Consider the following 25,000-nt stretch of genomic DNA (forward strand, 5'->3'; position numbering starts at 1 on the left):
AGGGAAACAGTGACTCTCCTTTTTTCATTGTGGCCCTCTAATTTGCATACATGTTTACTTGAAAACTATCGATAAAAAAATATAATAATACTTCCTAATAATAATAATAATAATAATAATAATAATGTTGTTGCACTAATCTCCGATGTCACCACATAAAATAGTCATGAAATGCCAAAGTGATGAGGAAGAGCACCAATCAGACCTCCACTAGAATGAGGCAGTGGGTATTGGGACCTTAGGAAGGTCAAACTCCAGTGAAATAAAATGATTTAAGCCAGTGACAGAACTATAGTAAACAGCGTTTCTCAATTGTATTTCAGCCTTTATTTATACCAATCTTTTTTATTTATGAAGCTCGATGTAAGTTAAATTTAACACTAGAGATGACAAAATAACTAGATTCCAAATTCCAAGATTTTATATATATATATATATATATATATATATATATATATATATATTACTAGCATTTCAGCCCGGCGTTGCCCGGCTGTTTGGAGGTGTATGCTGAGCAAAAAAAAATAAAGCGGTCAATTTTTTTAAAACTTTGACTCCTATTATGGCCCCTTAAAACTTATTGTTTTGGGCTCAAATTCAGTCATTAAGTTAGATCCATGTCGAAGGAACCTATATCTAAAATTTCAAGTCTTTAGACCCTAAATTGTCGGAAGAATTTGGTAGAGTTCTCAAGGGTCAAATTGTTGAACTTTGACTCCTTAACAGCCAAATTTCTGGCCGAAACCCCAAAGATTTTCCCAAATTTCAGTAGCCTGTATATCAAATTTCGAGTCTGTAGACTTAAAATTGACAGTTATTGCGTATGGAAATGTACACACGCGTTCACTTATATATATATATATATATATATATATATATATATATATATATATATATATAGACACGCGCTAATCTGATTTATAAAACTCACTATGTCTGTCTGTCTCCATATTTTCAAACTCTATCTCCTCCAAAACTAAAAGTCGCAGAGTGGCGCTAGGGATCTCAAATGATTGCATTTTTATGGACCGTTCTTTAATGGGGTTTTAGTCGGTTAAAATATTTTTTAAGGGGTCAAAATTGAAAAAAATCGTTATACATTTTGTACATTCATCTTAGTTTATTTTTAATCAGTTCATATGCGCGTCACATTGGTACAGTGGTAACGTCACGAGCTTTGAATGCTACAGTTTTGCTTTCGGTTTCGATTCTAGCTGATGGCACCCAAATATTTTTTTTTACTTTCGAAATCACGACTCTATAACAATATATACGAAATCAAGACAAATTAAAATATCATATTTAAGAGTATTTTATGACCGGACAAAGCCGGGCACCCCCGCTAATTATACATATATTTTAATACATATATATAGCAGTAGACATATATATATATATATATATATATGCATATTAGACATATATAAGAATTTATATATATACGTTTAATACGTATATATACATCTATACAGATCTGTATGTATGTATGTATGTATGTATGTATATATATATATATATATATATATATTATATATATATATATACATACACCTTTAATATATATAGACGTCTATGTCTATGATATACATGTGTCTATATATACACGTCTAATATGTATATAAACGCCTATTATATACACGTTTCTGTATACATACACTTGGATATATACACACGTCTAATTATATGTAGACGTTCAATATATATATATGCATCTAAGGTATGTATATAAATCGTATATAAATACTAGCAGATATGTCACACTTCATTAGTTTTTGATTAAAATTAACGTAGTAGTTGTGATATATATATATATATATATATATATATATATATATATATATATATATATATATATATATATATATACAGGGAAAATCATAAACACGTAAGTGGTTGAAAAAATAAAAATAATGACTAAAAAAAAATAAACGTGTAACATACTATTTCGTGCTGAGTGTATTGACCAATTTAAAAAGTAAGGTAAATACTATTTTCTTGTTTGTTTGTTTTTTTTTTTTTTTGATAGATTATTATTTTTTGTGTCTTGTTTAGATACGTTTTTGTGTGTACTTATTATATTACACCGACTGATTCCACACATATACATATAAATATATATCTACTAGCAGTTCAGCTCCGCTTTGTTCGGGCCCTATGTACTGTTCTTAATATTATGGACATATATATATATATATATATATATATATATATATATATTAAAAAGTTTGACTCATGTCCAGGTAATCTACATCTAAAATTTCAAGTTTTTAGACACAAAATTGACAGTGGAGTTTAGTAGAGTCTGCAAAGGTCAATTCTTTCAACTTTGACCTCTTTGGCAGCCAAATTTTCGCCCCAAAACTGTTTAAAAAGCTTGCCGCATGTCTGAATACCTTTTTATGTAAAATTTCAAATGTTTACCCAAAGTTGGCTGAAGACCGCAAAGATCAAATCTTTTGAACTTTGACACCTTCGCAGACAAATTTTCGGTCAAAAATCGAATAAAAAGCTTTTCATAATTTTTTTTTTTAGCCGTCTTCATTTCATGATTCGCCAAGGTTTTGGATGGATGATGAAAACTTTTCGAAATAGTTAAGATCTATCCATGACAGTGAAACCATGATGTTTGAATATTTAATGAAAGTGTTCAAATACATTAATTGCATTTTCGCTCTTACAGTCGAGCACTTTTAAAAATTTCTTTTCAACATACCCTGGCCATTAAATATATATATATATATATATATATATATGGCATAATCTGGGTGGGTAAAATAAAGGTGGTCAGCTGGATTTGTGCAAGATCACGATTTTCTGCTCATTTGATCACTATTAACTGTTATAACATTGTGTCTGTATTTGGCATTTATAGTTTTTAATTTTCCTTAATTTTTTGTGGGTATAAAAATAATTATTCGTATATATCAAACGCCTCTTATTTTTTTAAACTCAAAAACTAACACATTGAAGAGCTATGAAGACGAGACTTTGTGTTCCAGAATTTATTTTTCTACATAGTCACCACCATTCTTAATGCAGGTTTGCTAGCCTTTTATGATGCCTTCTGCTTACATCTCTGTTGCTGCTCCAAAAAGGGACGAAGCCACCTCTTAACTGTGCTGACATCAACTGCACCAGCTTAGTAAACATTAAACGCCGATGAGTGTTGATTGGTTTAATATTTTCTGCATGGAGGAATTCAATGAGGAAACTGCTTCTTACACACGATCATGACAAGGCTTGCTTTCTTAGAGTTTCACACCATTAATATCTACAACAGAGAGATGAAACTTTCAGGTCATGAATGCATAAGTTCAATCATCATAACAATTAACTTTTAATCCACTCTGACTAATTCGGGAGAGATAAAAAATAGAAGGCATTAATTATGGAGCGTCCCTTATGTGTGTGTGCATTTTATATATAATGCAAAGATTCAGTCACTCTGATGAGTCGTAGACGATGAAACACGTATAAGTGGATAATTATATTTTAAACATAATATATATGCCGCTCCCCATGTGGGGGTACCAGATTGGTTAAAGGGAAAATTATTCCCAACTCGAATTTAGGTAAAAATGCACTTTCGTAAATAATTGAATTCATTCAAGATGTATTGCAAAAACAAAATCAAATAACATATATATATATATATATATATATATATATATAAGTTAGAAAAGCATTTCATCCAAGGCATGAAAATTGTTAAACAAAATGTTTTTACTATAGACTTTAAAAATAAAGGTACAAGATTCAATTTGAAATTTATTTATCTTCAAAGTGCACTTTTATAAATTTTACAAAGTAAGGTATTAAATTTTTATACCTTACTTTGTAAACGTTATAAAAGTGCACTTTGAAGATAAATAAATTTCAAATTGAATCTTGTACCTTTATTTTTAAAGCCTATAGTAAAAACATTTTGTTTAACAATTTTCATGCCTTGGATGAAATGCTTTTCTAACTTGTATCGTATCTTTTTAAGATTATATTTTATTTAATTTATTAATTTGGATTTAAAAAAAGATGAATGTGGTTTTGTATGTATTTATAAAAACTCTCCTACTCTCTATTTCAGATTGTATTTCTCCTCACACCACAACTCATTGTTGTAACCCCCTCTTTGTATTATTACAGGTCTGAATATTCTCTCTGTTTCAGTTTGTAATTCTCACACCACAACTCTTTTTTGCAACTACCTCTTTGTCATACATGTCTGAATAATGAGAAAATCTGAATTTTTTTAACAAAAACTTTAAAATAACTTTTTTAGATTAAATTTTTTAAACTTTTTTCAGAATAGAAAATCTTTACAATTTAATAAGGAACATATTTCAGATAGGTTTCATTAAAAATAGTCAGTAGATAACGAGAAAAATAGAGATGAAAATTTCAAAAGGAGTGTATAATTAGTTACGCTCAATAGTAGTCCTTGCTAGCGGAAGACCTTGTTATTCTATTATTATTTAAAACATTTTGTGTCCTGCGCTTTCACGCGAGGACTAATATATATCCATCCTATATAATAAAATAACTGCAGAAATTCCCGTCTGATCCAAAGTATTGTAGGTTAGAAACAGATGCCACATAAAAATTCAATACATCTAGCCTAATACATAATAATATCTTATGTAGATTTTGAACACCAGTTTAGACACATTCTGTCGTGATAATAAACTGTCACATTGCATCCGACGAGCAACACCATCACAAGGAAGGAGTCCCTTCTTTTCTCTCTAACTATTTAGTCCTACCACCACTACCAGTTGTCACTGAGACCAATTCTATATTTTCCACAGATACTGTAATTGGCTCATAGACACATAGACATAACATAATCTTTCTGATTTAGGATTCATAAATAATAACAACTCTCTTGCCAAAGTCCATCCATTCTGATTGGCTGAGCACTGAAAATTCTCGTATTCTGGAATTTGATTCTTATAAATAAAAGAACGGTTACTAAAATTAAAACATACACTAAAAGACATGTTTTTTGCGCACGGTCTCAAGTTCATTACATGTTTAGATTATTCCAGTCGTATTTGTGCATGCATGCGTGTGTGCGTGTGTGTGTGCGTGTGTGTGTACCTACAATACAAATCACTCTAATACTTGCTTTAACCAAACTTGAGCTACAGCAACATGTGGCTGGGTACAGCTATATTTAAATGCAAACTTAACATTCGAACAATAGTCATTGAAAATAAGGAACTAAAATAAAATAGGCTAAAATTATTTTGATTTTTCATGAAATAAATAATAGATGTTAATAATAAAAATGGTGCTTATGCACTTATGTTACCGTTCTATTTTTTAAAGTTGTATTTACAAGTTATTACAATCGTGTTAGTGTGTGCGTATGATACAAATACTTGCTTTAACCAAATTGAGCCATAGCAACGCGTGGCCGGGTACACCTAGTGTATGTATATATATATATATATATATATATATATATATACAGTGCTGGCAAAAAGAAAGTCCGCACTTGTAATTTTTTCAAAAACTGCAAATTTAAGCAAAATTTAATGTAACTGTTTAAACAACCTATACATCATTTGATTCGCCTTTTATTCCTTTATAATTTTACCTGTTCATATTTGACTTTTAATTGAAATATTCTAGTGTTCATGTCAATTTTAAAAAATAACTTCTAATTGAGGAGTCGAAAAGAAAGTCTGCAGCAACAAATTAATTGTTGTTATTCCAGGTTATACAATGTAACATTTAGTCCATATACCACGACTTTCTCTTAGTGATCGTCAGAAGCTCATTAATATCCACCTTTCTGGTTTATCCAATCGAGAAATTGGCCGCAGATTGAAATGTGATGAGAAAACGGTACGAAAGACTGTGCAAAAGCACCAAAACACAAACAGTGTTTGTGATGCCCCTAAATCTGGTTGTACTAGAGTTACTTTTAACAGGGAAGACAATGCTATCAAGATCCGCAGCATAAGAAACAGATTCGAAATGGCTCCCCAAATCCAACAATAGTACAATCTTGTTAAAAGTGCTCTCTTTCTACTGTCAAGAACAGATTAAAGGAATTTAGTTTATAAGGGTATGTTGCAAGACGCAAGCCAATGATTTCTGTAAAGAACAGAAAGCGCCGTCTGGACTTTGTCAGATACAATGAAGATCATGACTCTTCATATTAGTCAAAAGTGCTTTTTAAGAAGTTCAATAGACGAGGCAGTGATCGTAGGCAGTACGTCCATCGGAGGAAAAACAAAGAATTTAATCCTAGGTGATCAGTTTCAATGCTGCAAGGTGGTCGAGGTTCAGTTTTGATGTGAGGCATTATTAGTACCAATGGTCTAGGACCTATAATTCGCTTGCAAGGTCGAATTAATTCAACCAAGTACAATATCATATGTTGACTGAGCACTTTCTCCCGTAGTTTGGTCGGTATTTGGATGATAATCCCATCTTCATGCAGGATAATGCTCCCATTCACATAGTTGGCAATGTCAAGAGGTTCCTGGAAGAGCATGATATTCCGGGTTTGGATTCGCCTGCACAATCTCCAGACCTCATTCCTATCGAAAACGTATGGCATTACATCAAGCAACAGCTACGCAATGATAAAATTTCAAATTTGGAAGAACTTTGGACAAAAATTAAAGAAAAGTGGGATTCCCTTTCCCCAGAGTATTGCTGCAGTCTAATTCAAGGAATTCCCAAAAGATTGCAAACTGTCAAATTGCAGAACGGCTATGCTACTAAATATTAACTAGTTCATTGTGTTCCTGTTGTATTTGTGTTGCATTAATGTCCTAAAGTTACATTTAAATAATAATTTTCCATTGTGCAGTCTTTATTTAGCTTAAATTTGCAGTTTTTGAAAAATTACAAGTGCGGACTTTCTTTTTGCTGCCGGTGTATATATAGAGAGAGTAAAACGATTCATAATTGTGAATTAAAAATCAGTTTCCAAAGGAAAAACAAACAAAATCAACTCGATTGTACGATCGTTTCGGAAACGATGTTCATTTTATTGAAATTGATAAAAAGTATTGATATTAATTTAACAAAACATAGTCTCCTCATCAGCAAAAATAGGGGCGGGGGGGGGGGGAGAATTAAAGACACCAAAATAAAACTAACATTTTAGTCGTGAGTAAGGCAGATATACCTAGAAATATTTAAAAAGAAAATAAATGAAAACTAAGTTATTAATTTTATGTTGATAAATAAAATAAAATAAAATATTAGGAATAAGGTTAAAAGAAAAAAAATATTTTTTCTAAAAGTTGTTTTAAATCCAGTCAGTCTATCTTTTGGCATGCTGTTATATTTTGTCTCGTAACTGAAATAATTACTAAGCGTTTGTATTACTTTAAAAAGCTGTCCTAATGTATGGTTAATCAGTTTTTATCGCTGGAACGCCAAATTTAATATTTAAAAATTATATTAAATTGGCAAGGGAGACAACTTCAAATTTTGGTATCTTTAATCCCCCCTCTTTTTGCTAATGGGGAGATTATGTTTTAAAAGAAAAAAACTTTTAAATTATTGTCAATACTTATTGTCAATTTCAATAAAATGAACATTGTTTCCAAAACGATCGTACAATCGAGTTGATTTTGTTTGTTTTTCCTTTTGAAATTTTGATTGACAATTATGAATCGTTTTACTCAATATTAATATAGCTCTAGGATATCTATACCTATTGAGCTTATTATATATCTATAGTACAATGGACACTGTTTTCTTTTAATAGTATTAATACATTTACTAATACATTAAAATAAACTCTGCTCTTTAGACTCCAGGTCTAATTCCGTCTAAAAAATATAATATAATATAATATAATATAATATAATATAATATCTATCTATCTATCTATATATATATATATATATATATATATATATATATATATATAAAGCTGAATGTGTGTGTGTGTGTAGTCACGAATAGGCTCCTATATGGTTGACTATTTTAAAAAAACTGATTACATATAATGATAGAAGATGTATCGAGAGACAGGAATGGGTATGTTTGATCTAGCAGAACGGTGGTTCATTAAAATTGTGGGGTCTGCGTTCGCGCCTGGTCCATAAAGTATGGAAATAAAAAATTTAAAAATTCAAAAAAAAACGTTTATAAGTGTTTTTGATATAGATGTACATAAGAATACTTTGATAAGTATGTTTCAACTTAAATAGGGATGGTATAATAAAATTATGGGGTGTTCGTTTGTGCCTGACCTCCATAGAATGGAAATATGTCACAAAGTTTAACAAGGTTTTTTTAATATAGATCCAGAGAATATTGTGATAAGTGTTTCAGTGTAAACAGGTATGGTATAATAAATTATGGGGTTTATCTATTTTATTTTTACTTTCATCATATTTTGCTTTGGTTTTGATACCCCCAAATTCGAAGCTATCTCTTTACAACCGTTCCTTTTTATAAACTATCATACTTTCATAAATCAGAGTCCATTTTCTGTAGGCTGTTTTTGAACCCAGTCAACGAAGGGTACTTTTGCTAGTATATATATATATATATATATATATATATATATATATATATATATATGTTGGTAATGGTTATGATAGCATTATTGTAGCAATTTATATTTGCATTAACGTTTTAATTACAACAGATTATACAATAAAAAAATCAATTAGATACTTTGATTTAATTTAACTTTTTATTTTACGAAACAAAGAAAATAATTCTCTTTCTTTACGTTCTCATATATTTCTTTTATATTATAGAACTAATCGATAAAAATAATTTTATAAAAGAAACAGTAGGTTCTCTAGAGTGCAATGTAGAATAACATATATTATGAACTAACTTACTGCATGGAGGCATGTGAAGCTTCCTTCCGAGCGATTTCACGGATTTCGATGATAATAAAAATATGGGAGTGTGAAATAATCGTTGATCATCATTCAATCCCGGACAACGTCGGAGCTGCCTGCTAGTATGTATAATATATATATATATATATATAAAGTGGCTTGGCAAGCCACAGAGGGAGACAACCAAGCAAAAAAAAAAAAAAAAAAAAAACTTAGCAAAATTCACCCCAAAGCAGCAAAACTAAAGCTAGTCTGCCAGGACACTATAAATACAAAAGTAGGCAAATTTGAGACTATTTTATTGGTTTGAAAGTATAGTTTTTTTTTAACCAATTGTCATAAAATTTTAACCATAAAATAGTATATAGTTTGATCCCATAGAACCAAAGATATGAGCATTTCAGTATTCAATTTGGCTACCAGTATATATATATATATATATATATATATATATATATATTATATATATTTCCCCCAAAACCTCTAGCCTTGATTTTATTTCAAATCATTTCAAACCATAGCAGTATGTTTTAGTCTTCCCTCCATCAAGGCTAGAGTTTATATATATATATATATATATATATATATATATATATATATATATATATATATATATATATATATACATTTAAATATGTATGAATAAAAAATCAATATGAAAAATATATAAATGTTTATATCTTTTCTGTATTTATTTCCTGTGTGTTGACGTGTAGGAATACAAAAAGTCTTTGAAAAAAACCAACAATGTTTCCTTCAAAAGCACATATTTTCGACCAATCCTTCGATCTTCTTCAGTGTGAATGATAGAAAACATGGGTTCGCGGGCAGAGTTCGCAGTTGGGGAAGGGGCACAGGTATAGACGTTAAGGTAAAGATCTATTTGAATATGACCCTTATATATATATATATATATATATATATATATATATATATATATATATATGACACTACTGTTGTCATGAATACACGGTGAGAGGGGTGTTTGACCGGACGGATCGGGTGAAGGAGTACAGAGAAATGCAAAACCTTGGCTAGGAAAATAGGATCAACCGCCGATATGTCATTATGAGCATGTTAAAGGCAAGTTTCGTTAAAAACTAAACATTGTCCTGTTGGGTGTGTAAATGCAACATGGCCAGATGCATTATATATATATATATATATATATATATATATATATATATATATATATATATATATATATATATATATATATATATATATATAGTGTGCGTATTTAGAAAGCATTTTATTTTCATTTAAACAAACATTATTAAACTCAACAAGTTTAATGCATCTGGCCATGTTGCATTTGAGGAAAAAATCAGTTTATCAGGGAAGTCAGACTCTTCAACAGATATTGTAATGTATAGTTTTTTTTTTTTTAAATAGAATACTTTATATTTCTTTTTGTAGAATCTGCAATCGAGCACTTTATTGTGGTTTTGTTTTTTACTCTTTTTCCGACTTTTCTGGATATTTTTCAATTCGCCGAGCTTTTTTTTTTCAGCTGGCATGTTGTATATAATGGCGCCCAAAAGTTGTTGTTCAGCGATATTCTTCTCAAGCACTTTCTATCGGTTTTTGGGCGCCATTATATACAACAGCCAGCTGGACTAAAAAGGACTGTACGGCGAATTGAAAAGATATCCAGAAAAATCAGAAAAAGAATAACTCTGTCGTGTTCAATCAAACGTGCGTGAATAATGACTTGCTACCAAAATATACAAATATATACAAGCAGAACACCTGGTATTGCCCGGTCATAAAATATGCTTAAATAAAAACCGTTCACGACACCTATGGAACTTTTTTTGATTTTTATTCAAAAAAACATAGTAAGAAAAATCGAAAAAATAGGTATAAACAGAAACTTGTTATTTTTAATAATGTTTGTTTAAATGAAAATAAAATGCTTCCTAAATACACATATGTGTGTGTGTGTGTGTGTGTGTGTGTGTGTGTGTGTGTGTGTGTGTGTGTGTGTGTCCAATATCTAAAAGTTAAAAGCATTTCATTTCAACGAGGTTGTTGATAGTGCTCAATAAAAAGAGCAGGATATTATTTTATTCGATTTAGATAAACAAAATTACCATTATTCGCAACAATAAATCTACTGTTTTTGTCACTAGATGAAGTCTTTTTAGACTGAAACAGTAGATTTATTGTCGTGACTAATGGTAATTTTGTTTACCTAAATTGAATAAAATAATAATTATATATATATATATACTGTTAGAAAAAAATACTTGGCAATTAAGCTACACTCCGAATTTCATCCTCATGCCGATTCGTCAGGCTATTGCATTTCGTATACACGAGGACGGAACGCGGAATATTCTGTGTAGCTTTATTGCCATATATATTTTCATAACTTACTACCTAGCTTTACTCACGTATTGAACACTGTTGAAATAAATACTGGAAATCCATACATAAAATATATCCCTTTATAAAATTGTATTGTTTTTAAAATATAATTATCCACTGACACGTGTTTCGTCGTCTGCTGCTCATCAGAGTGGCTGCATCTAGCGAGATTCGAAATAGTAAGCTGCGTAAGCCTCTATCACCAGGTTATCTCGCACGACCGTTGAATATATTGCGATTTGCGTGGATATTCTTTTGTTTTCGTTCTGCGATACGTTTTGAACGAATTCAATTATTTATACGTAAGTGCATTTTTACTTAAATGCAAATTGGGAATAATTTTCCCTTTGACTAATTTGGTACCCCCAAATTTATAAAATTGTAGACATTTATAAACGAGAGAGAGAGAGAGAGAGAGAGAGAGAGAGAGAGAGAGAGAGAGAGAGAGAGAGAGAGAGAGAGAGAGATTAGTATAGATATACACACGAACATGTAAACATACGCCTACGCATAAACATATACAATCATATATATATATATATATATATATATATATATATATATATATATATATATATATGCGCGCGCACACACACACACACACACACACGTTACGCGTAAGAAATGACTGAATCATTGTATATGTACAATACATTGGATTTAGTTTATTTAATTCCTATGAGGTTTGCCGTAGACATTAGAGAGTGTTTCCTTCAAACGTTATTTAACGAAATATTCCCATAGTGAACGCGATGGAATAGAGCACCCCACCCCACCTCCCCCTATACTGAATCCTTTTCATTCACTCCGACATTTTTCCGATAGCTTCGTCGTCTAGACGCTTAACCTGTTACTCCTACCTCGCCTCATTTTCCTCTCTCTATCCCCCTCTCTATTTAAGCTTGATAGTTTTACTTTTACCTCTCCTCTAACTGCTACTCTTTCTTATCTTCTAACTGTTATGCTCTTCCATGGATTTTTCTCCGAACCGAGAACTCCACGACGAATAATCCCCCCCCCCCGCAATAAAAACATTTTGGTTCTTAATTTTCGTCCTAATTAAAAAATAAAAAATACAGAAAAATCTGTATGATGTACGTAACCGTGATGAAACGGAAATGTCATATTCCAAAAATTACGTAAATTATCAAGTAGTTTTGATTGAAAAATCATTTTTAAACGATTTAAAACGATTAATGTGAAATCGGTAGCATTACAAGACTGATCCTGTAAGTTTTAATTATTGTGAAGTTATCTACCCTTGCTTTGTTTTTTTTTTTTTTTCAAGATAGCGAACCGAAACAGCCCCTTTTTGCTTACTCGTAAAATTTTATTTTCTTGGTTAAAAATAAAACTACTTAATCAACTGACGTGATTTTTGGAATATGATATTTTTATTCCATTACGACAACGTTACAGATTTTCCTTTCTTTCTTTTTAATTAAAAAAAAATTAGGTTGAATTATTAATAAGAACCAAAATGTTTTCTGATACGAAAAGTTGGGTACTTGTACAGTTTAGTCAAGACATTAAAAAATGAAAATATCGAAAAAAAGGTTATATTGTACGTATCTGTTTTGGACTGAAGATCTTCGAAAAAAAAATTCATTTAATTTGATCGAGTTTTTATTTTACAGCAGAAAAACACGTTTTTATGAGAGCGCGTTGAAGTCAGCCATTACGAAATTTGTTGAACTCGTCAAAGGGAGATAACTCCGTGTAAAACGCTGACACTCCCTCCCCATCTTTATTACTAGCTTTTCTTCCTAAAAATCGAACCGTTTGCTCGGTATCATAACAAATTGTGTTTTCGCTGTAAAATAAAAACTACTTGATGAAATTAAGTGAATTTTTTTTTCAGAGAACTTCATTCCATATCGAGTACGTACAATATAACATTTTTTTCTTCAATGCTTCCATTTTTTAATGTCTTGACTAAACTGTATAAGCGCCAAAAATTGTGTATAATTTGTAACGGTTTATTTTTAATAAGAGTTTTGTTTGTTTGTTTGTTTGTTTGTTTGTTTGTTTGTTTGTTTGTATGTTTTTTTGTTTTGTTTTGTTTTTGTTTTTTCGACTTCCGCCTTCTGTTTAGCGGAAGTCTTGCAAAATCTTGCCGGTGTATAACGAGAAAGAGTCACCTGATTAATACGTAATTACAGTTGAGTTTGAAAACTCTCCATAAAATACTAGTCTTTACTTTAAAGTGGCTTCTTTTTCGGAATGGTTTTATTTTTAATAAAATACGTTAAAAAAAATTTAAGTAAACAGTTCTCGGCAAAGAGTAAAGACTAAAAAACATTGCACTTCTACACTATAAGGACGAAATTTTGTAGTCGATAAATGGAGTTTGCAGATTAAAAAAAAAAATACAATAGTTTATACTGATTCTTTTTGTCAATTCTAATAAGTTACAATGGTAGCTCCCAAATTATGCAGTCGAAATTACCTGAATATTACTTAATTATTAAAAAAAAAACTTTAATCGTGTTAGTAGGTAAAAAAAAATTCGGCCATCTTGTCCAAATCAAAACGGAAAATTATCTCCCTTTTGAATTCTCCTGTGTTTTACGAACGTTTTCATCAAATTCTATTTGAGAATCAGTTGGTCAGAAAAAAGATTCCTGAAAACAACAAGGAAATACGTCACATTTCTCTCTCTCCTGTCTGCTGGACATTCTTTCTTCTGTTATTTTTCACTCTTGAATGTAGTGATTATAAACTTACCCTTTCTCAAAGAGTGAAGGCAACGCCTAGGAGTGTGGACCTCCTAGAACTGAACATGACTAGCTTACTACTGCAATCAACAGGGGAAAAAATCGATTTTAAAAATGGTCTATACTCAGTTCTACAGGCAAATTTATCTTTAGTTGACCTTTGACAACTAAATATTTTCGTTTACTAGCCAAATAGAAAAAGTTACTAGCCAAACCCACATGATTTTTGGAATATGACATTTTCGTTCCGTGACGAGTACGTACATTATGAAGATTTTTTTTGTATATATATTTTAGTTTTTTATTCTTTCCGACAATTTCTAAGGCTCATTTTTTACTGACGTGTCATAAATAATAAAAAGAAAAAACTAAATATTGTCAGAACACGATTTTTTTTAATGTCGGTACATGCAGCTGATAGCTTTCAAAGAACTGATCTGACACATCCAGGCTCATTGTAATACAGCTTCTTATTCCAGAAGTTTTTTTTCCAAGAACTGCAAGCCCGTGAAACTCTCATCTAGTTCACTATTTTCGTGCTAGATATAACATTGGTTATTTCAAGATTAAATTCAATAGGTATTTCCTGCCTTTGTGATAAGCATCTTTTGTTAGCTTCTTACATCAAGTTGCTTCATCCCTTGTCTGGAGCAATTTCCATAAAAAAATGTTGAAGAACTTCTGACGTCAGATCGAGCAGGTGGTGATTTCAAATCTGTTCTTAGTTTGGCTCTTCCAACTTCTTTAACTATAATGCCACGACATACATACAGACAACTTTGCTTTATGTATATATATATATATATATATATATATATATATATATATATATATATATACACACTAGTCTAGATGCCTGGGATTGCCCGGGTATTTGTAAGTGTGTGCTGAGCAAAAAAAAAAAAAAAGAAATGTTGTAGTAGGCAGGCAGGCTCGAACCCGTGACACAAAGGCGGAGAAGAAAGTGGAGGTATGTGATGTGTAAGGATGTTGGTTGAGCAAAAAAATTTTTTTTTTTTAAGTGGTAGTAGGCAGGCAGGGTCGAATCCGTACTACGAAGGAGGAAAAGAAATTGAAAAAAAAAATGACGCGTTAGCTGTTGTGTCCATCGCCAAACTGGAAATGACGTTGGTTAAATTACGGCTAGACAATCGAAAAAAGGCGATGACTTTCGAAAATATTGGCGAAAAAAGAGACCCCCTCCCTGTAGAAAAGTTCCCAGTTGATGGTGAAGGAATTAATGTTTTTGGCCAATTTTTTTGATATTTGTCGTCCGAAGGGTTGAGCTTCAAAATGATACTGATCTCATGAAAATCTGTGGCCTCTGTCAAAAGATTTTGCGAAACATACATTCATAGATACATACATACATTTAAACAGACAGGTGAGATTTATATTATAGATAACTAGTGAGGGGTACCCGGCGTTTCCCGGGTGTTTGGAGGTGTGTGTGGAAACTCTGGGGGTGGGGGCTTAAAAAAAAAGTAAGTATGAGGATCGAACCCGAACCCTTGAGGCAAAGTTGTAAATTAAAGTGTGAAAAAAAAAAAAACCGTGCGACGTTAACGATTGCCCCACCGAGAGATGCTAACGGAAACACGTTTGAATTTATTTAATTACTTGGATTTGGCAGGTGCCCGTTTTAATGAGTTAATGAGGTCAAGTTTGATTGCGGGATAGTATTTTTCCAAGATGTTATAGGAAAAAAACTAACCCACATGCGGCGAGCGACAAATGTTGAATATTTATCTTCCCGAAATCGAGCAAATTAAATAGACAGGCGAGCATCGTTGTTAACTGTGAGATATTACAATTTATATGTGATATAAAAAGTTTTAAAAAGTTGTGAAGCGAGCGACTGCTTCTCTGAAAAAAGCCTTTTGTAGACATACAGAAAAAGCGAACACACACACACATACATTTTCGCTTTTATATTTATAGATTATAATTATTCATTCATACCTACAGGCACTACTGTTTCATGCTTACTCAATCATATATGTATATATATATATACACTTTTTATTAGTTTTACATAAGCATATGTCACTACACATTCATGAGCATGTTTTGGTCAGCCAGTTACAAGTAACTATAACTCTTCAAGCGATATTGCTTATACAAAATTTAGTTAGGTTACTGACTAAACTTTTGAATAAGCAATATCGCTTGAAGAGGTCTCTAGTCACCTATAACTGGTTGACTGAAACCTGCTCATAAAGCGACATATTAATGTCTATGTATAACAAATAAAAAGAATATGTTGCCCTATTTTGGTATTGAGCACTCTTGTATTAACCTTGTTAAAACTTCATTGGTTACTTTACCTCAAGAAAATATTAACCTGGATTACATATATATATATATATATATATATATATATATATATATACTAGCAGTTCAGTCCAGTTTTGCTCAGGCCCTATGTACTGTTCATAACTTTATGTGCATATATATATATATATATATATATATATATATATATATATTCCCCTTACCTCACCCTTTTTTTTTAACCAAATAAGATCTGTGACTTACTTGTAGTTTCATTAAATACTTTTATATGCAAAATCCGATCCCGCATTTTGCTAATTCCTGCCCTCTGATGAATCTTGTGCTTCCTTTTTTAAAATTAAATATGCTTTTAACTCTTTTTCAAGATGTCTTTTAACATGTTTTATTAATCATTTGTTCATATATATATATATATATATATATATATATATATATATATATATATATATTAAAAATTTTGACTCATGTTCAGGTAACCTAAATCTAAAATTTCAAGAGTTTACTCTTAAAATTGGCGGAGGAATTTGGTAGAGTCTGCAAAGGTCAATTCTTTCAACTTTGACCTCTTTGGCAGCCAAATTTTCGCCCAAAAACTTGCTGCAGTTCTGAATACCCTTTATGTAAAATTTCAAATGTTTAGACCCAAAATTGGCTGAATAGTTTGCTAGAAACCGCAAAAGCCAAATCTTTTGAACTTTGACCCCTTGGTAACCAATTTTTCGGCCAAAAACCGATTAAAAAGCTTGCCCTATGTCTGAATACACTTTATGTAAAATTTCAAATGTTTAGATGAAAAATTGGCCGAGAGGTCAAATTTTTAAAAACTTTGACCCCAATTTTGACCCTTTATTGTTTTGGGCTCAAATCAAGTTAAAGAGTTTGATCCAAGTAACCTACATCTAAAATTTCAAGTGTTTAGATCAAAAATTGGTGGAGAAGTTTGGTAGAGTTTTCAAAGGTCAAATCGTTGAACTTTGACCCCTCGACAGCCAAATTTCTGGCCGAAAACTGATTAGAAAAATTTTCCCAAAGCTCAATATTCCTCATGTTAAATCTCGAGTCTGTAGACTGAAAATTGACTGAGTAATTTGGTAGGGAAATGTACACACACACACACACACACAGACATTTTCACTTTTATAAATATATAGATAGATATAATTAAGTAAAGTGCTAGCTGTGTCCAAATAAATCTGGTTAAAAAGATCAGAACCGTGGAAAGAATTTAGTAGGAAACAGGGCGAAAAGCAAACGCAAAATTACGACTAAGTTTTTTGTATCCTTCACTAACATTTACTTTGGCTCATTTGTAAGGACACAATTTTTTTTGCAGTCTCGACACACGTAATTGATAGCTTTGAAGGAGACGATCTGACATGTCTGAAATCAGGTCGAGGTTGGTCTCTAAGCTGATATGATGTAAAAGCTGAAATCGGCAATGAGGCAAGTGCATCACTGAAGATTCCCCTTGAAGCATTTGTAAGAATGTATCTCACTTTCATCTATAGAAATGTTATTATTCTTCATTATTTGTATATAGGAAGTTAAGAGATATGTTATACAACCATCTCATTTACATACGTGTTTCTGGTATATATGGACACATGAAAAAGAGTCACTCCGTAACATGCACTATGGCAGCTGCGTACAAATACTGAGCCATGTGTGAAGTGACCTCATGCCAAGGAAAAAGAAAAAGACTAAAAAAACAATATGTACACCAATCGATGAGCTGGTTAAAAAAGACGATCACGTTAGAGATGTGGATGACGTCACCCTTGCAACGAAAAGTCACACATGGTGGGAGAATGAGGAATAAAGGTCTTATCTTAAAACCTGAAACAGCAAGTTGAAGTTTTTTCTATTCTTTGTCTCCTTTGCGAGTGAGTCTACAACATGTTGGCTCGCAAGTATCCACATGTTAATGTGTGTATAACGATACAACTCTTTTGTTAAATAATCAAACACAGACCAAAACTATAGGGGAGTGGTTAAATCAATGTAGAGTAAGACGGTAAAAGATATACAAAGTGCCTTCAATAAGTTTCCAGACTTTTTCGTCCAGGCATTTAAAATTCTGGTAGACTCTTGAAAATTCAGTATGTTATTGTAATACATCTTATAAGATGATTGAACAATGTCTATGATTCCAGGTTCTAATAAACAGCTACAGTAGGATTTGGAATACATCCTTCTAAAGCCTAATTGTCACAGCTGGTGAATTTCAGAAATGCAATCTGAACATGAGGACACTTTAGAAGAACGATATGCAATAAAATTCTGTTTTAAACGTGGAAAAAATTCCACAGAAACGTATAGAATGCTTCAGACTGCTTTTGGACCATCTTGCATGAATCAAGCATCAGTTTTTGAGTGGCATAAGAGATTCAAGAAAGGCAGGTAGTCTGTGAGGGATAATGAGAGGTGTAGGAGGAGTAAGGAAGTCAGAACACCAGAGTTGATTGGTCAAAAAAAAAAAAAGAAATTAACGGATAAGGACCGTCACATGTCTATAGAAACAATAAGAGGACAGTTTGATGTCAGTATGGGACTGTACAATTATTCCTGAGGAACTGAAGATGCAGATGATTTGCGCAAAGTTTATCCCAAAACACCAGTCCACAACTCTATCCTTGTCACAGACTATTTGACCGACAAAGATGAGCATCAAAACAATTTCTAACCCTCTCTATAGTCTAGATCTTGCTCCCTGTGATTTTTGGCTATTCCCCAAGCTCAAGGAAAACCTTAGACGCTATCATCATGAGATAATTGAGGAGATGAAAGGGGCTGTGACGAGAGTTTGTCTCATGGGGCGTTCCAAAAATTGTTGGAACGGTATAGCAAGTGCATTGCAGCCGGAGGAGATTACTTTGAAGGGCACTAGTTTCATGTGTGGAGTATCAATAAAAGTGCCTATACGAAACAAAGTCTGGAAACTTATTTAAAGTACCTCGTACAAAGATAAGAGAGAGATGAACGACATTTGGTTAACACCTAAATCCACTAGGATACTCATGAGGAGTATTCAGTGCATTCATTTATGGCAATAGTTTTAAAATATGCGTAACACCAAATTTTTTCGAAATATTAGGCAAGTAAAAAAACATGAGCATTTCTTCTGTTCTTAATTGCGATAATTTATTTATTAGCCCAAGAAAAATCAATAATCGATAATTCGAAATTAAGAATCATAATTTTCATTTACTATTTTAATTGACTTGGTCTTATCCCTCTACTCTCTAGTCTCCCCTTACCTTCGATTTGATTCTCCCCACACCTCATACTCCTGATCTGTGTGTGTGTGTGTCTGTCTGTCTGTCTGTCTGTCTGTCTGTCTGTCTCTCTCTCTCTCTCTCTCTCTCTCTCTCTCTTTCTCTTTCTAATACAGTGGCCAATCTCTTAATGTATATCTCTCCTTCTCTCTTTCTAGCATAATAACACATTTATTAATCTCTCTCTCTCTCTCTCTCTCTCTCTCTGGCCTTAAACTTTTCTATTTCCTTTTCTCTGTATTACTTGAACTACTATTCTCATTTTGAATATTATTATCACAACGTTTCGGCCGATGTAACTTCTGACCTTTAAGTGCATCTTATTGAATCTTCTCTCTCTCTCTCTCTTTCTCTCTCTCTCTCTCTCTCTTTCTTTCTCTCTCTCTCTCTCTCTCTCTCTCTCTGATCTCAGACTTTTTCTATTTCTTTTTCCTATGTATATTCATATTCAACTTCTACATCTTTACTCTTTGCTATCAAACTATCTTTTTTCTATAACATTACGCACGCGTTAACATTTACACACTCGGAACCCAACACGTTGTAGACTCAGTCGCAAAGGAAAAAAAGAATAAGAAAGAACTTCAATGTATAAGACATTTTTTCTTTCTCTCCTTTTCATCATTTCTATCTTTTCCCCTCGTTCTCTTACATTGCACCTAACTTTTCTTCTGCCTTTGGATTCTCTCTCTCTCTCTCTCTCTCAATCAATTTTTTTCTCTCTCTCTCTCATATCATTTCACCCCTTTATTTCTAACTCTCTCTATCTATCTATCTTTTTCACCCCCTCTCTCTCTATATCAATCTTTCACTCCCCCTTTTTCTTTATCTATCTATCAACATTTTGCCTCCCTCTCTCTTTTTCACACCTTTCATCTCTCTACCTATCTGTCTTTCACGTTCTCCTTCTCTTTTCATCTATCTATCTATCTACCTATCTAGAACTATTCATGTTAAATTATTTTCCTATTACATTTTTCTATTCCTCGTTCTTTCTTGTCCATTTTCGTTAGTTTTCACCTCCCCAACTCTCTCTTTCTCTCTCCCACTCACACACATACACACACACACGCACACTTATCTCTCTACCTATCTATCATTCACCCTCTCCTTCCTCCCTCTCTTTCTATATGTTAGTCTCCTCCCCTCTCTCATTAGATTTTTCTATCCTTCTTTTTTTATTGTACATTTTCGTTATCTTTCACCTCCCCACCTTTTTATCTCTCTCCCCCCTCTCTTACTCTCACCATTTTTATCTCACCCTCTCTCTCAATGTTTCACACTCTCTTTCTCTAACCCCCAACTCACCTTTACTCCCACTCTCACACTATCTCCTACTCTTCCCTACTCTTCCCATTATTCAGCAATCCATTTCTCTATCATCGGCACCCAGAACAATTTTACCAATCCGTTTTTACATTCGAAATCACCGACGACGACAACATCACCAAAACCGCCATACGTACCCGTACCAGCACTCACTACACCAACACCTACCGACTCATCCAGCATCACTGATGCTAGGGATGATGTCCTTTGAATCTCAGGTACTTATTGATCCGTATCCGACTGACAGTTGCTATGGTAATGAGTTTAGATGACTAATGTCAAATATTTATAACACCCAGCGACACATAAAAGACGACGTGGAATTTATTTGTTAAGCCTCTTTAGGAACCACTTTAAATTAATAATCTCGCTTCAAGTTTTCAAGAAGGAAAACATTTCATTGTTCAGTGTTAGAGTATTCTGCCGAATAATACAATCTAATTGTAAACTTCTATTTTATAGCTTTGTTCTTACTATTATTTATCGTAAGCTCTATTATAATCTGTGAATGTATTGAGCTTTTTCATTCGGTTGAGATTACTATATAAATAGCAATATTTATATTTGCTTTTGAGTTTGCTTTTGCCTTGATTAGCAAACTCTTTCTCAAAGCTTTCTGTGTATGTGTGTGTGTATATATATATATTAACAAGTAGTTAATAAAACTTGTTAAAAAATACTTTGAAAAAGAGTTAAAAACATATCTAATTTTAAAAAGAAAGCACAAAATAAGTGGATAGTCCTTAATCCGCAGAGTTTCGAAAAAATACTTTCCTTCTCATCAGAGGGTAGGATTTAGCAAAATGCGGGATCGGATTTTGCTTGCAAAAGTATTAAATGAAACTACAAGTAAGTCATAGTCAAAGTTAAAAAAAAAAAAAGAAATTACTCAGCCAATTTTTGGTCTAAACATTCGAAATTTTACATAAAGCATATTCAGATATAAGGCTTTTTAATCGGTTTTTGGTCGAAAAGTTGGCTGCCAAGGAGTTAAAGTTACAAAGATCTGTCCTTTGCGATCTCTAGCAAACTATTAAGCCAATCTTAGGTCTAAACATTTGAAATTTTACATAAAGGGTATTCAGACATGCAGCAAGCTTTTTAATCAGTTTTGGACGAAAATTTTGCTGTCAAGAGGTCAGAGTTGACCTTTACAGGCTCTACCAAATTAATCCGCCAATTTTGGGTCTAAACATTTGAAATTTTAGATGTAGGTTACTTGGATATGGATCAAACTTTTTAATTTGATTTGAGCCCAAAACAAATGTTAAGGGGTCAAAATTGGAGTCAAAGTTTTAAAATTTGACGTCTACGGTCTCTAGCAACTTTTCTCTATGGTAGTTAAGGAAGCCTATTATATAGAAAGGTATTACCGTACATATTCACACTTTTTAATATATACATATGCACGTAAAGTTATGAACAGTACATAGGGTCCGAGCAAAGCCGGACTGAACTGCTAGTCATAAATACTATTTAAATACAAAATTAACACCCAAGTGAATGTTACACGAGAAAGGGGACAGACCCTAGTAATTAAATAGATAAGTTTGAAAATGAGATTTGTCTCATTCTCTCGCTGCTCATGACCTGAACCTGCTCTACTACTCAGTTTGGTCATACGTCAAAAACATCACCAACATGACCTCCCACAACACCAGCCTGATCGCTGCCATCCACTGAGTATTTGCCAAGCTCCTGCTGGCGCTTGTGGAAAAGGCATGCTCCCAGATCCGGATCCGTATGGAGGTGGTGATTGAGGGTGAAGGCGGCTACATTGAATAGATGTAAGCTCTATTATATAATCAAGTTTTCTGAATTAATTTTTTTAATAAGTTTTAAAATAAAGCCATACTGTTGTCTTCTTTAGGGTGATAATTTTATCATTCTATCCTGTTTCATTCCTCCAACTATAGATTTAATAGTAGGGTAGATTGGACTCCCAAGCCTTGGTTGAGCAACTAGTTTACAAGAGAAGGAAAATTATAAAATAGTACCAGTCTTCTCTGCTTATCCGCTAATGTTTTCTAGTACTGTTTGACTTCTCCTTGCCACCCAACAACGTTGGTTAAAAAGAGCTGCGATTGGATATTATGCAAATTTTGCTTCAACAAAGATTACTTGTATAAACACCTTTACAGAGTGTGTCCATTGTCTTTCAAAACTGAAATGAGGACTTTTATTTTTGATTTTTAATCACATATTTGTTTATTCATTCTTCTCTTTTTAGTCTGACCAATTATCGTGTCAAGCCACCTCCGGGTCAATACGCAAGACCTCTTCCTTTGATGCCAGGACGTTATATTTGCCAGACGACCTGGATGGGACACCCTCTAAACCCAAATCTCGGAACTTGTAAGTTTTCTCAAGAATCCTTTTATTTACTTCATTGAAATAATTAGCCTCCACCAAGGACCTACAATGAGAAATCAATATAAAGCTTCTTATTTTTTTAATGAACGTTGCTTTAGACAAGGCATGAAGCCTCTTGGTGTAAGTGCAAAATTTTGAATCTTACACAGTTTGCACAATGTTGTTTACATAAACGTGCACTTCTGTGCAATCAAATAATCAGATGCATCAGATAAAATCTCTTTAACTCCTAACTGAAGCATGACAGACTATTTCAAATTTAAATATGACAGACTATTTCAAATTTAAATATGACAGACTATTTCAAATTTAAATATGACAGTTCAAAGAAAATTCTATTCGAACTTCATCGTGACAAACTAAAATAAAAATATGGTATTTCAAACTTCAGCTTGACAGACTAAAGAAAAATACTATTCTAAACATGACATGACAGATCGAAAAGAAGTCTATTTCAAACTTAAATATTCCAGACCAAAGAAAACTGGTATTTAAAACTTAAGCATGATAGATAACAGAAAATGTTATTTTAAATTAAGCTGGACAGACTTCAATGTTTAGCAAGACAGACCCCCCCCCTCCCAAATTCTATTTCAAACTTAAACATAACAAACCAAAGAAAAGGTTTCTTCAAGCTTAAGCATAACAGATCAAAGAAAATGTTACTTTAAACTAATTGACTGACATACTAAGACGCAGCTAAAACCCATCATTTTTTCTATTCATCAATGTTTCGCCTGCAGACTAAAAGCGCTTTACGACATGATTTGCTTGAAAAATTAATATTTTATTATTATAAAAACTGTATACATGTAAATTATATCCAAGCTTTATTCATTATATATATATATACTAGCAAAATATATATATATATATATATATATATACTAGCAAAATATATATATATATATATATACTAGCAAAATATATATATATATATACTAGCAAAATATATATATATATATATATACTAGCAAAATATATATATATATATATATACTAGCAAAATATATATATATATATATATATATATACTAGCAAAATAAATATATATATACTAGCAAAATAAATATATATATATATATATATACTAGCAAAATATATATATACTAGCAAAATATATATATATATATATATATACTAGCAATATATATATATATATATATATATATATATATACTAGCAATATATATATATATATTTATATATATATATATATATATATATACTAGCAAAATATATATATATATTTATATATATATATATATATATATATACTAGCAATATATATATATATATATATTTATATATATATATATATATACTAGCAAAATATATATATATATTTATATATATATATATTTATATATATATATATTTATATATATATATATATATATATATTTATATATGTATATATATATACTAGCAAAATATATATATTTATATATGTATATATATATACTAGCAAAATATATATATATTTATATATTTATATGTATATATATATATATATATATATACTAGCAAAATATATATATATTTATATATTCATATGTATATATATATATATAAATATATATATATATACTAGCAAAATATATATATATTTATATATTCATATGTATATATATATATAAATATATATATATATACTAGCAAAATATATATATATATTTATATATATATATATAAATATATATATATACTAGCAAAATATATATATATATATATACTAGCAAAATATATATATATATTTATATATATATATATATATATATATATATATATATATATATATATATATATA

At 31.4% G+C, this 25,000-nt stretch overlaps 1 protein-coding gene across 3 annotated transcripts in view; it reads left to right on the top strand.

Annotated features, from left to right (window-relative positions):
- LOC145268784 (uncharacterized) overlaps positions 1–25,000 on the top strand; it is a 305,082-nt gene that overhangs the window by 266,535 nt on the left and 13,547 nt on the right. For all 3 annotated transcript variants that reach the window (XM_080124398.1, XM_080124400.1, XM_080124399.1), the window contains exon 3: positions 23,048–23,172. In XM_080124398.1, coding sequence (XP_079980524.1) covers positions 23,048–23,172 — 125 coding nt within the window. The remainder of the gene's footprint in view (positions 1–23,047; positions 23,173–25,000) is intronic.

The sequence above is a fragment of the Euprymna scolopes genome, chromosome 44 (assembly GCF_053919585.1).
Source record: "Euprymna scolopes isolate OS-2025 chromosome 44, ASM5391958v1, whole genome shotgun sequence".
Taxonomy (NCBI): Eukaryota; Metazoa; Mollusca; class Cephalopoda; order Sepiida; family Sepiolidae; genus Euprymna; species Euprymna scolopes.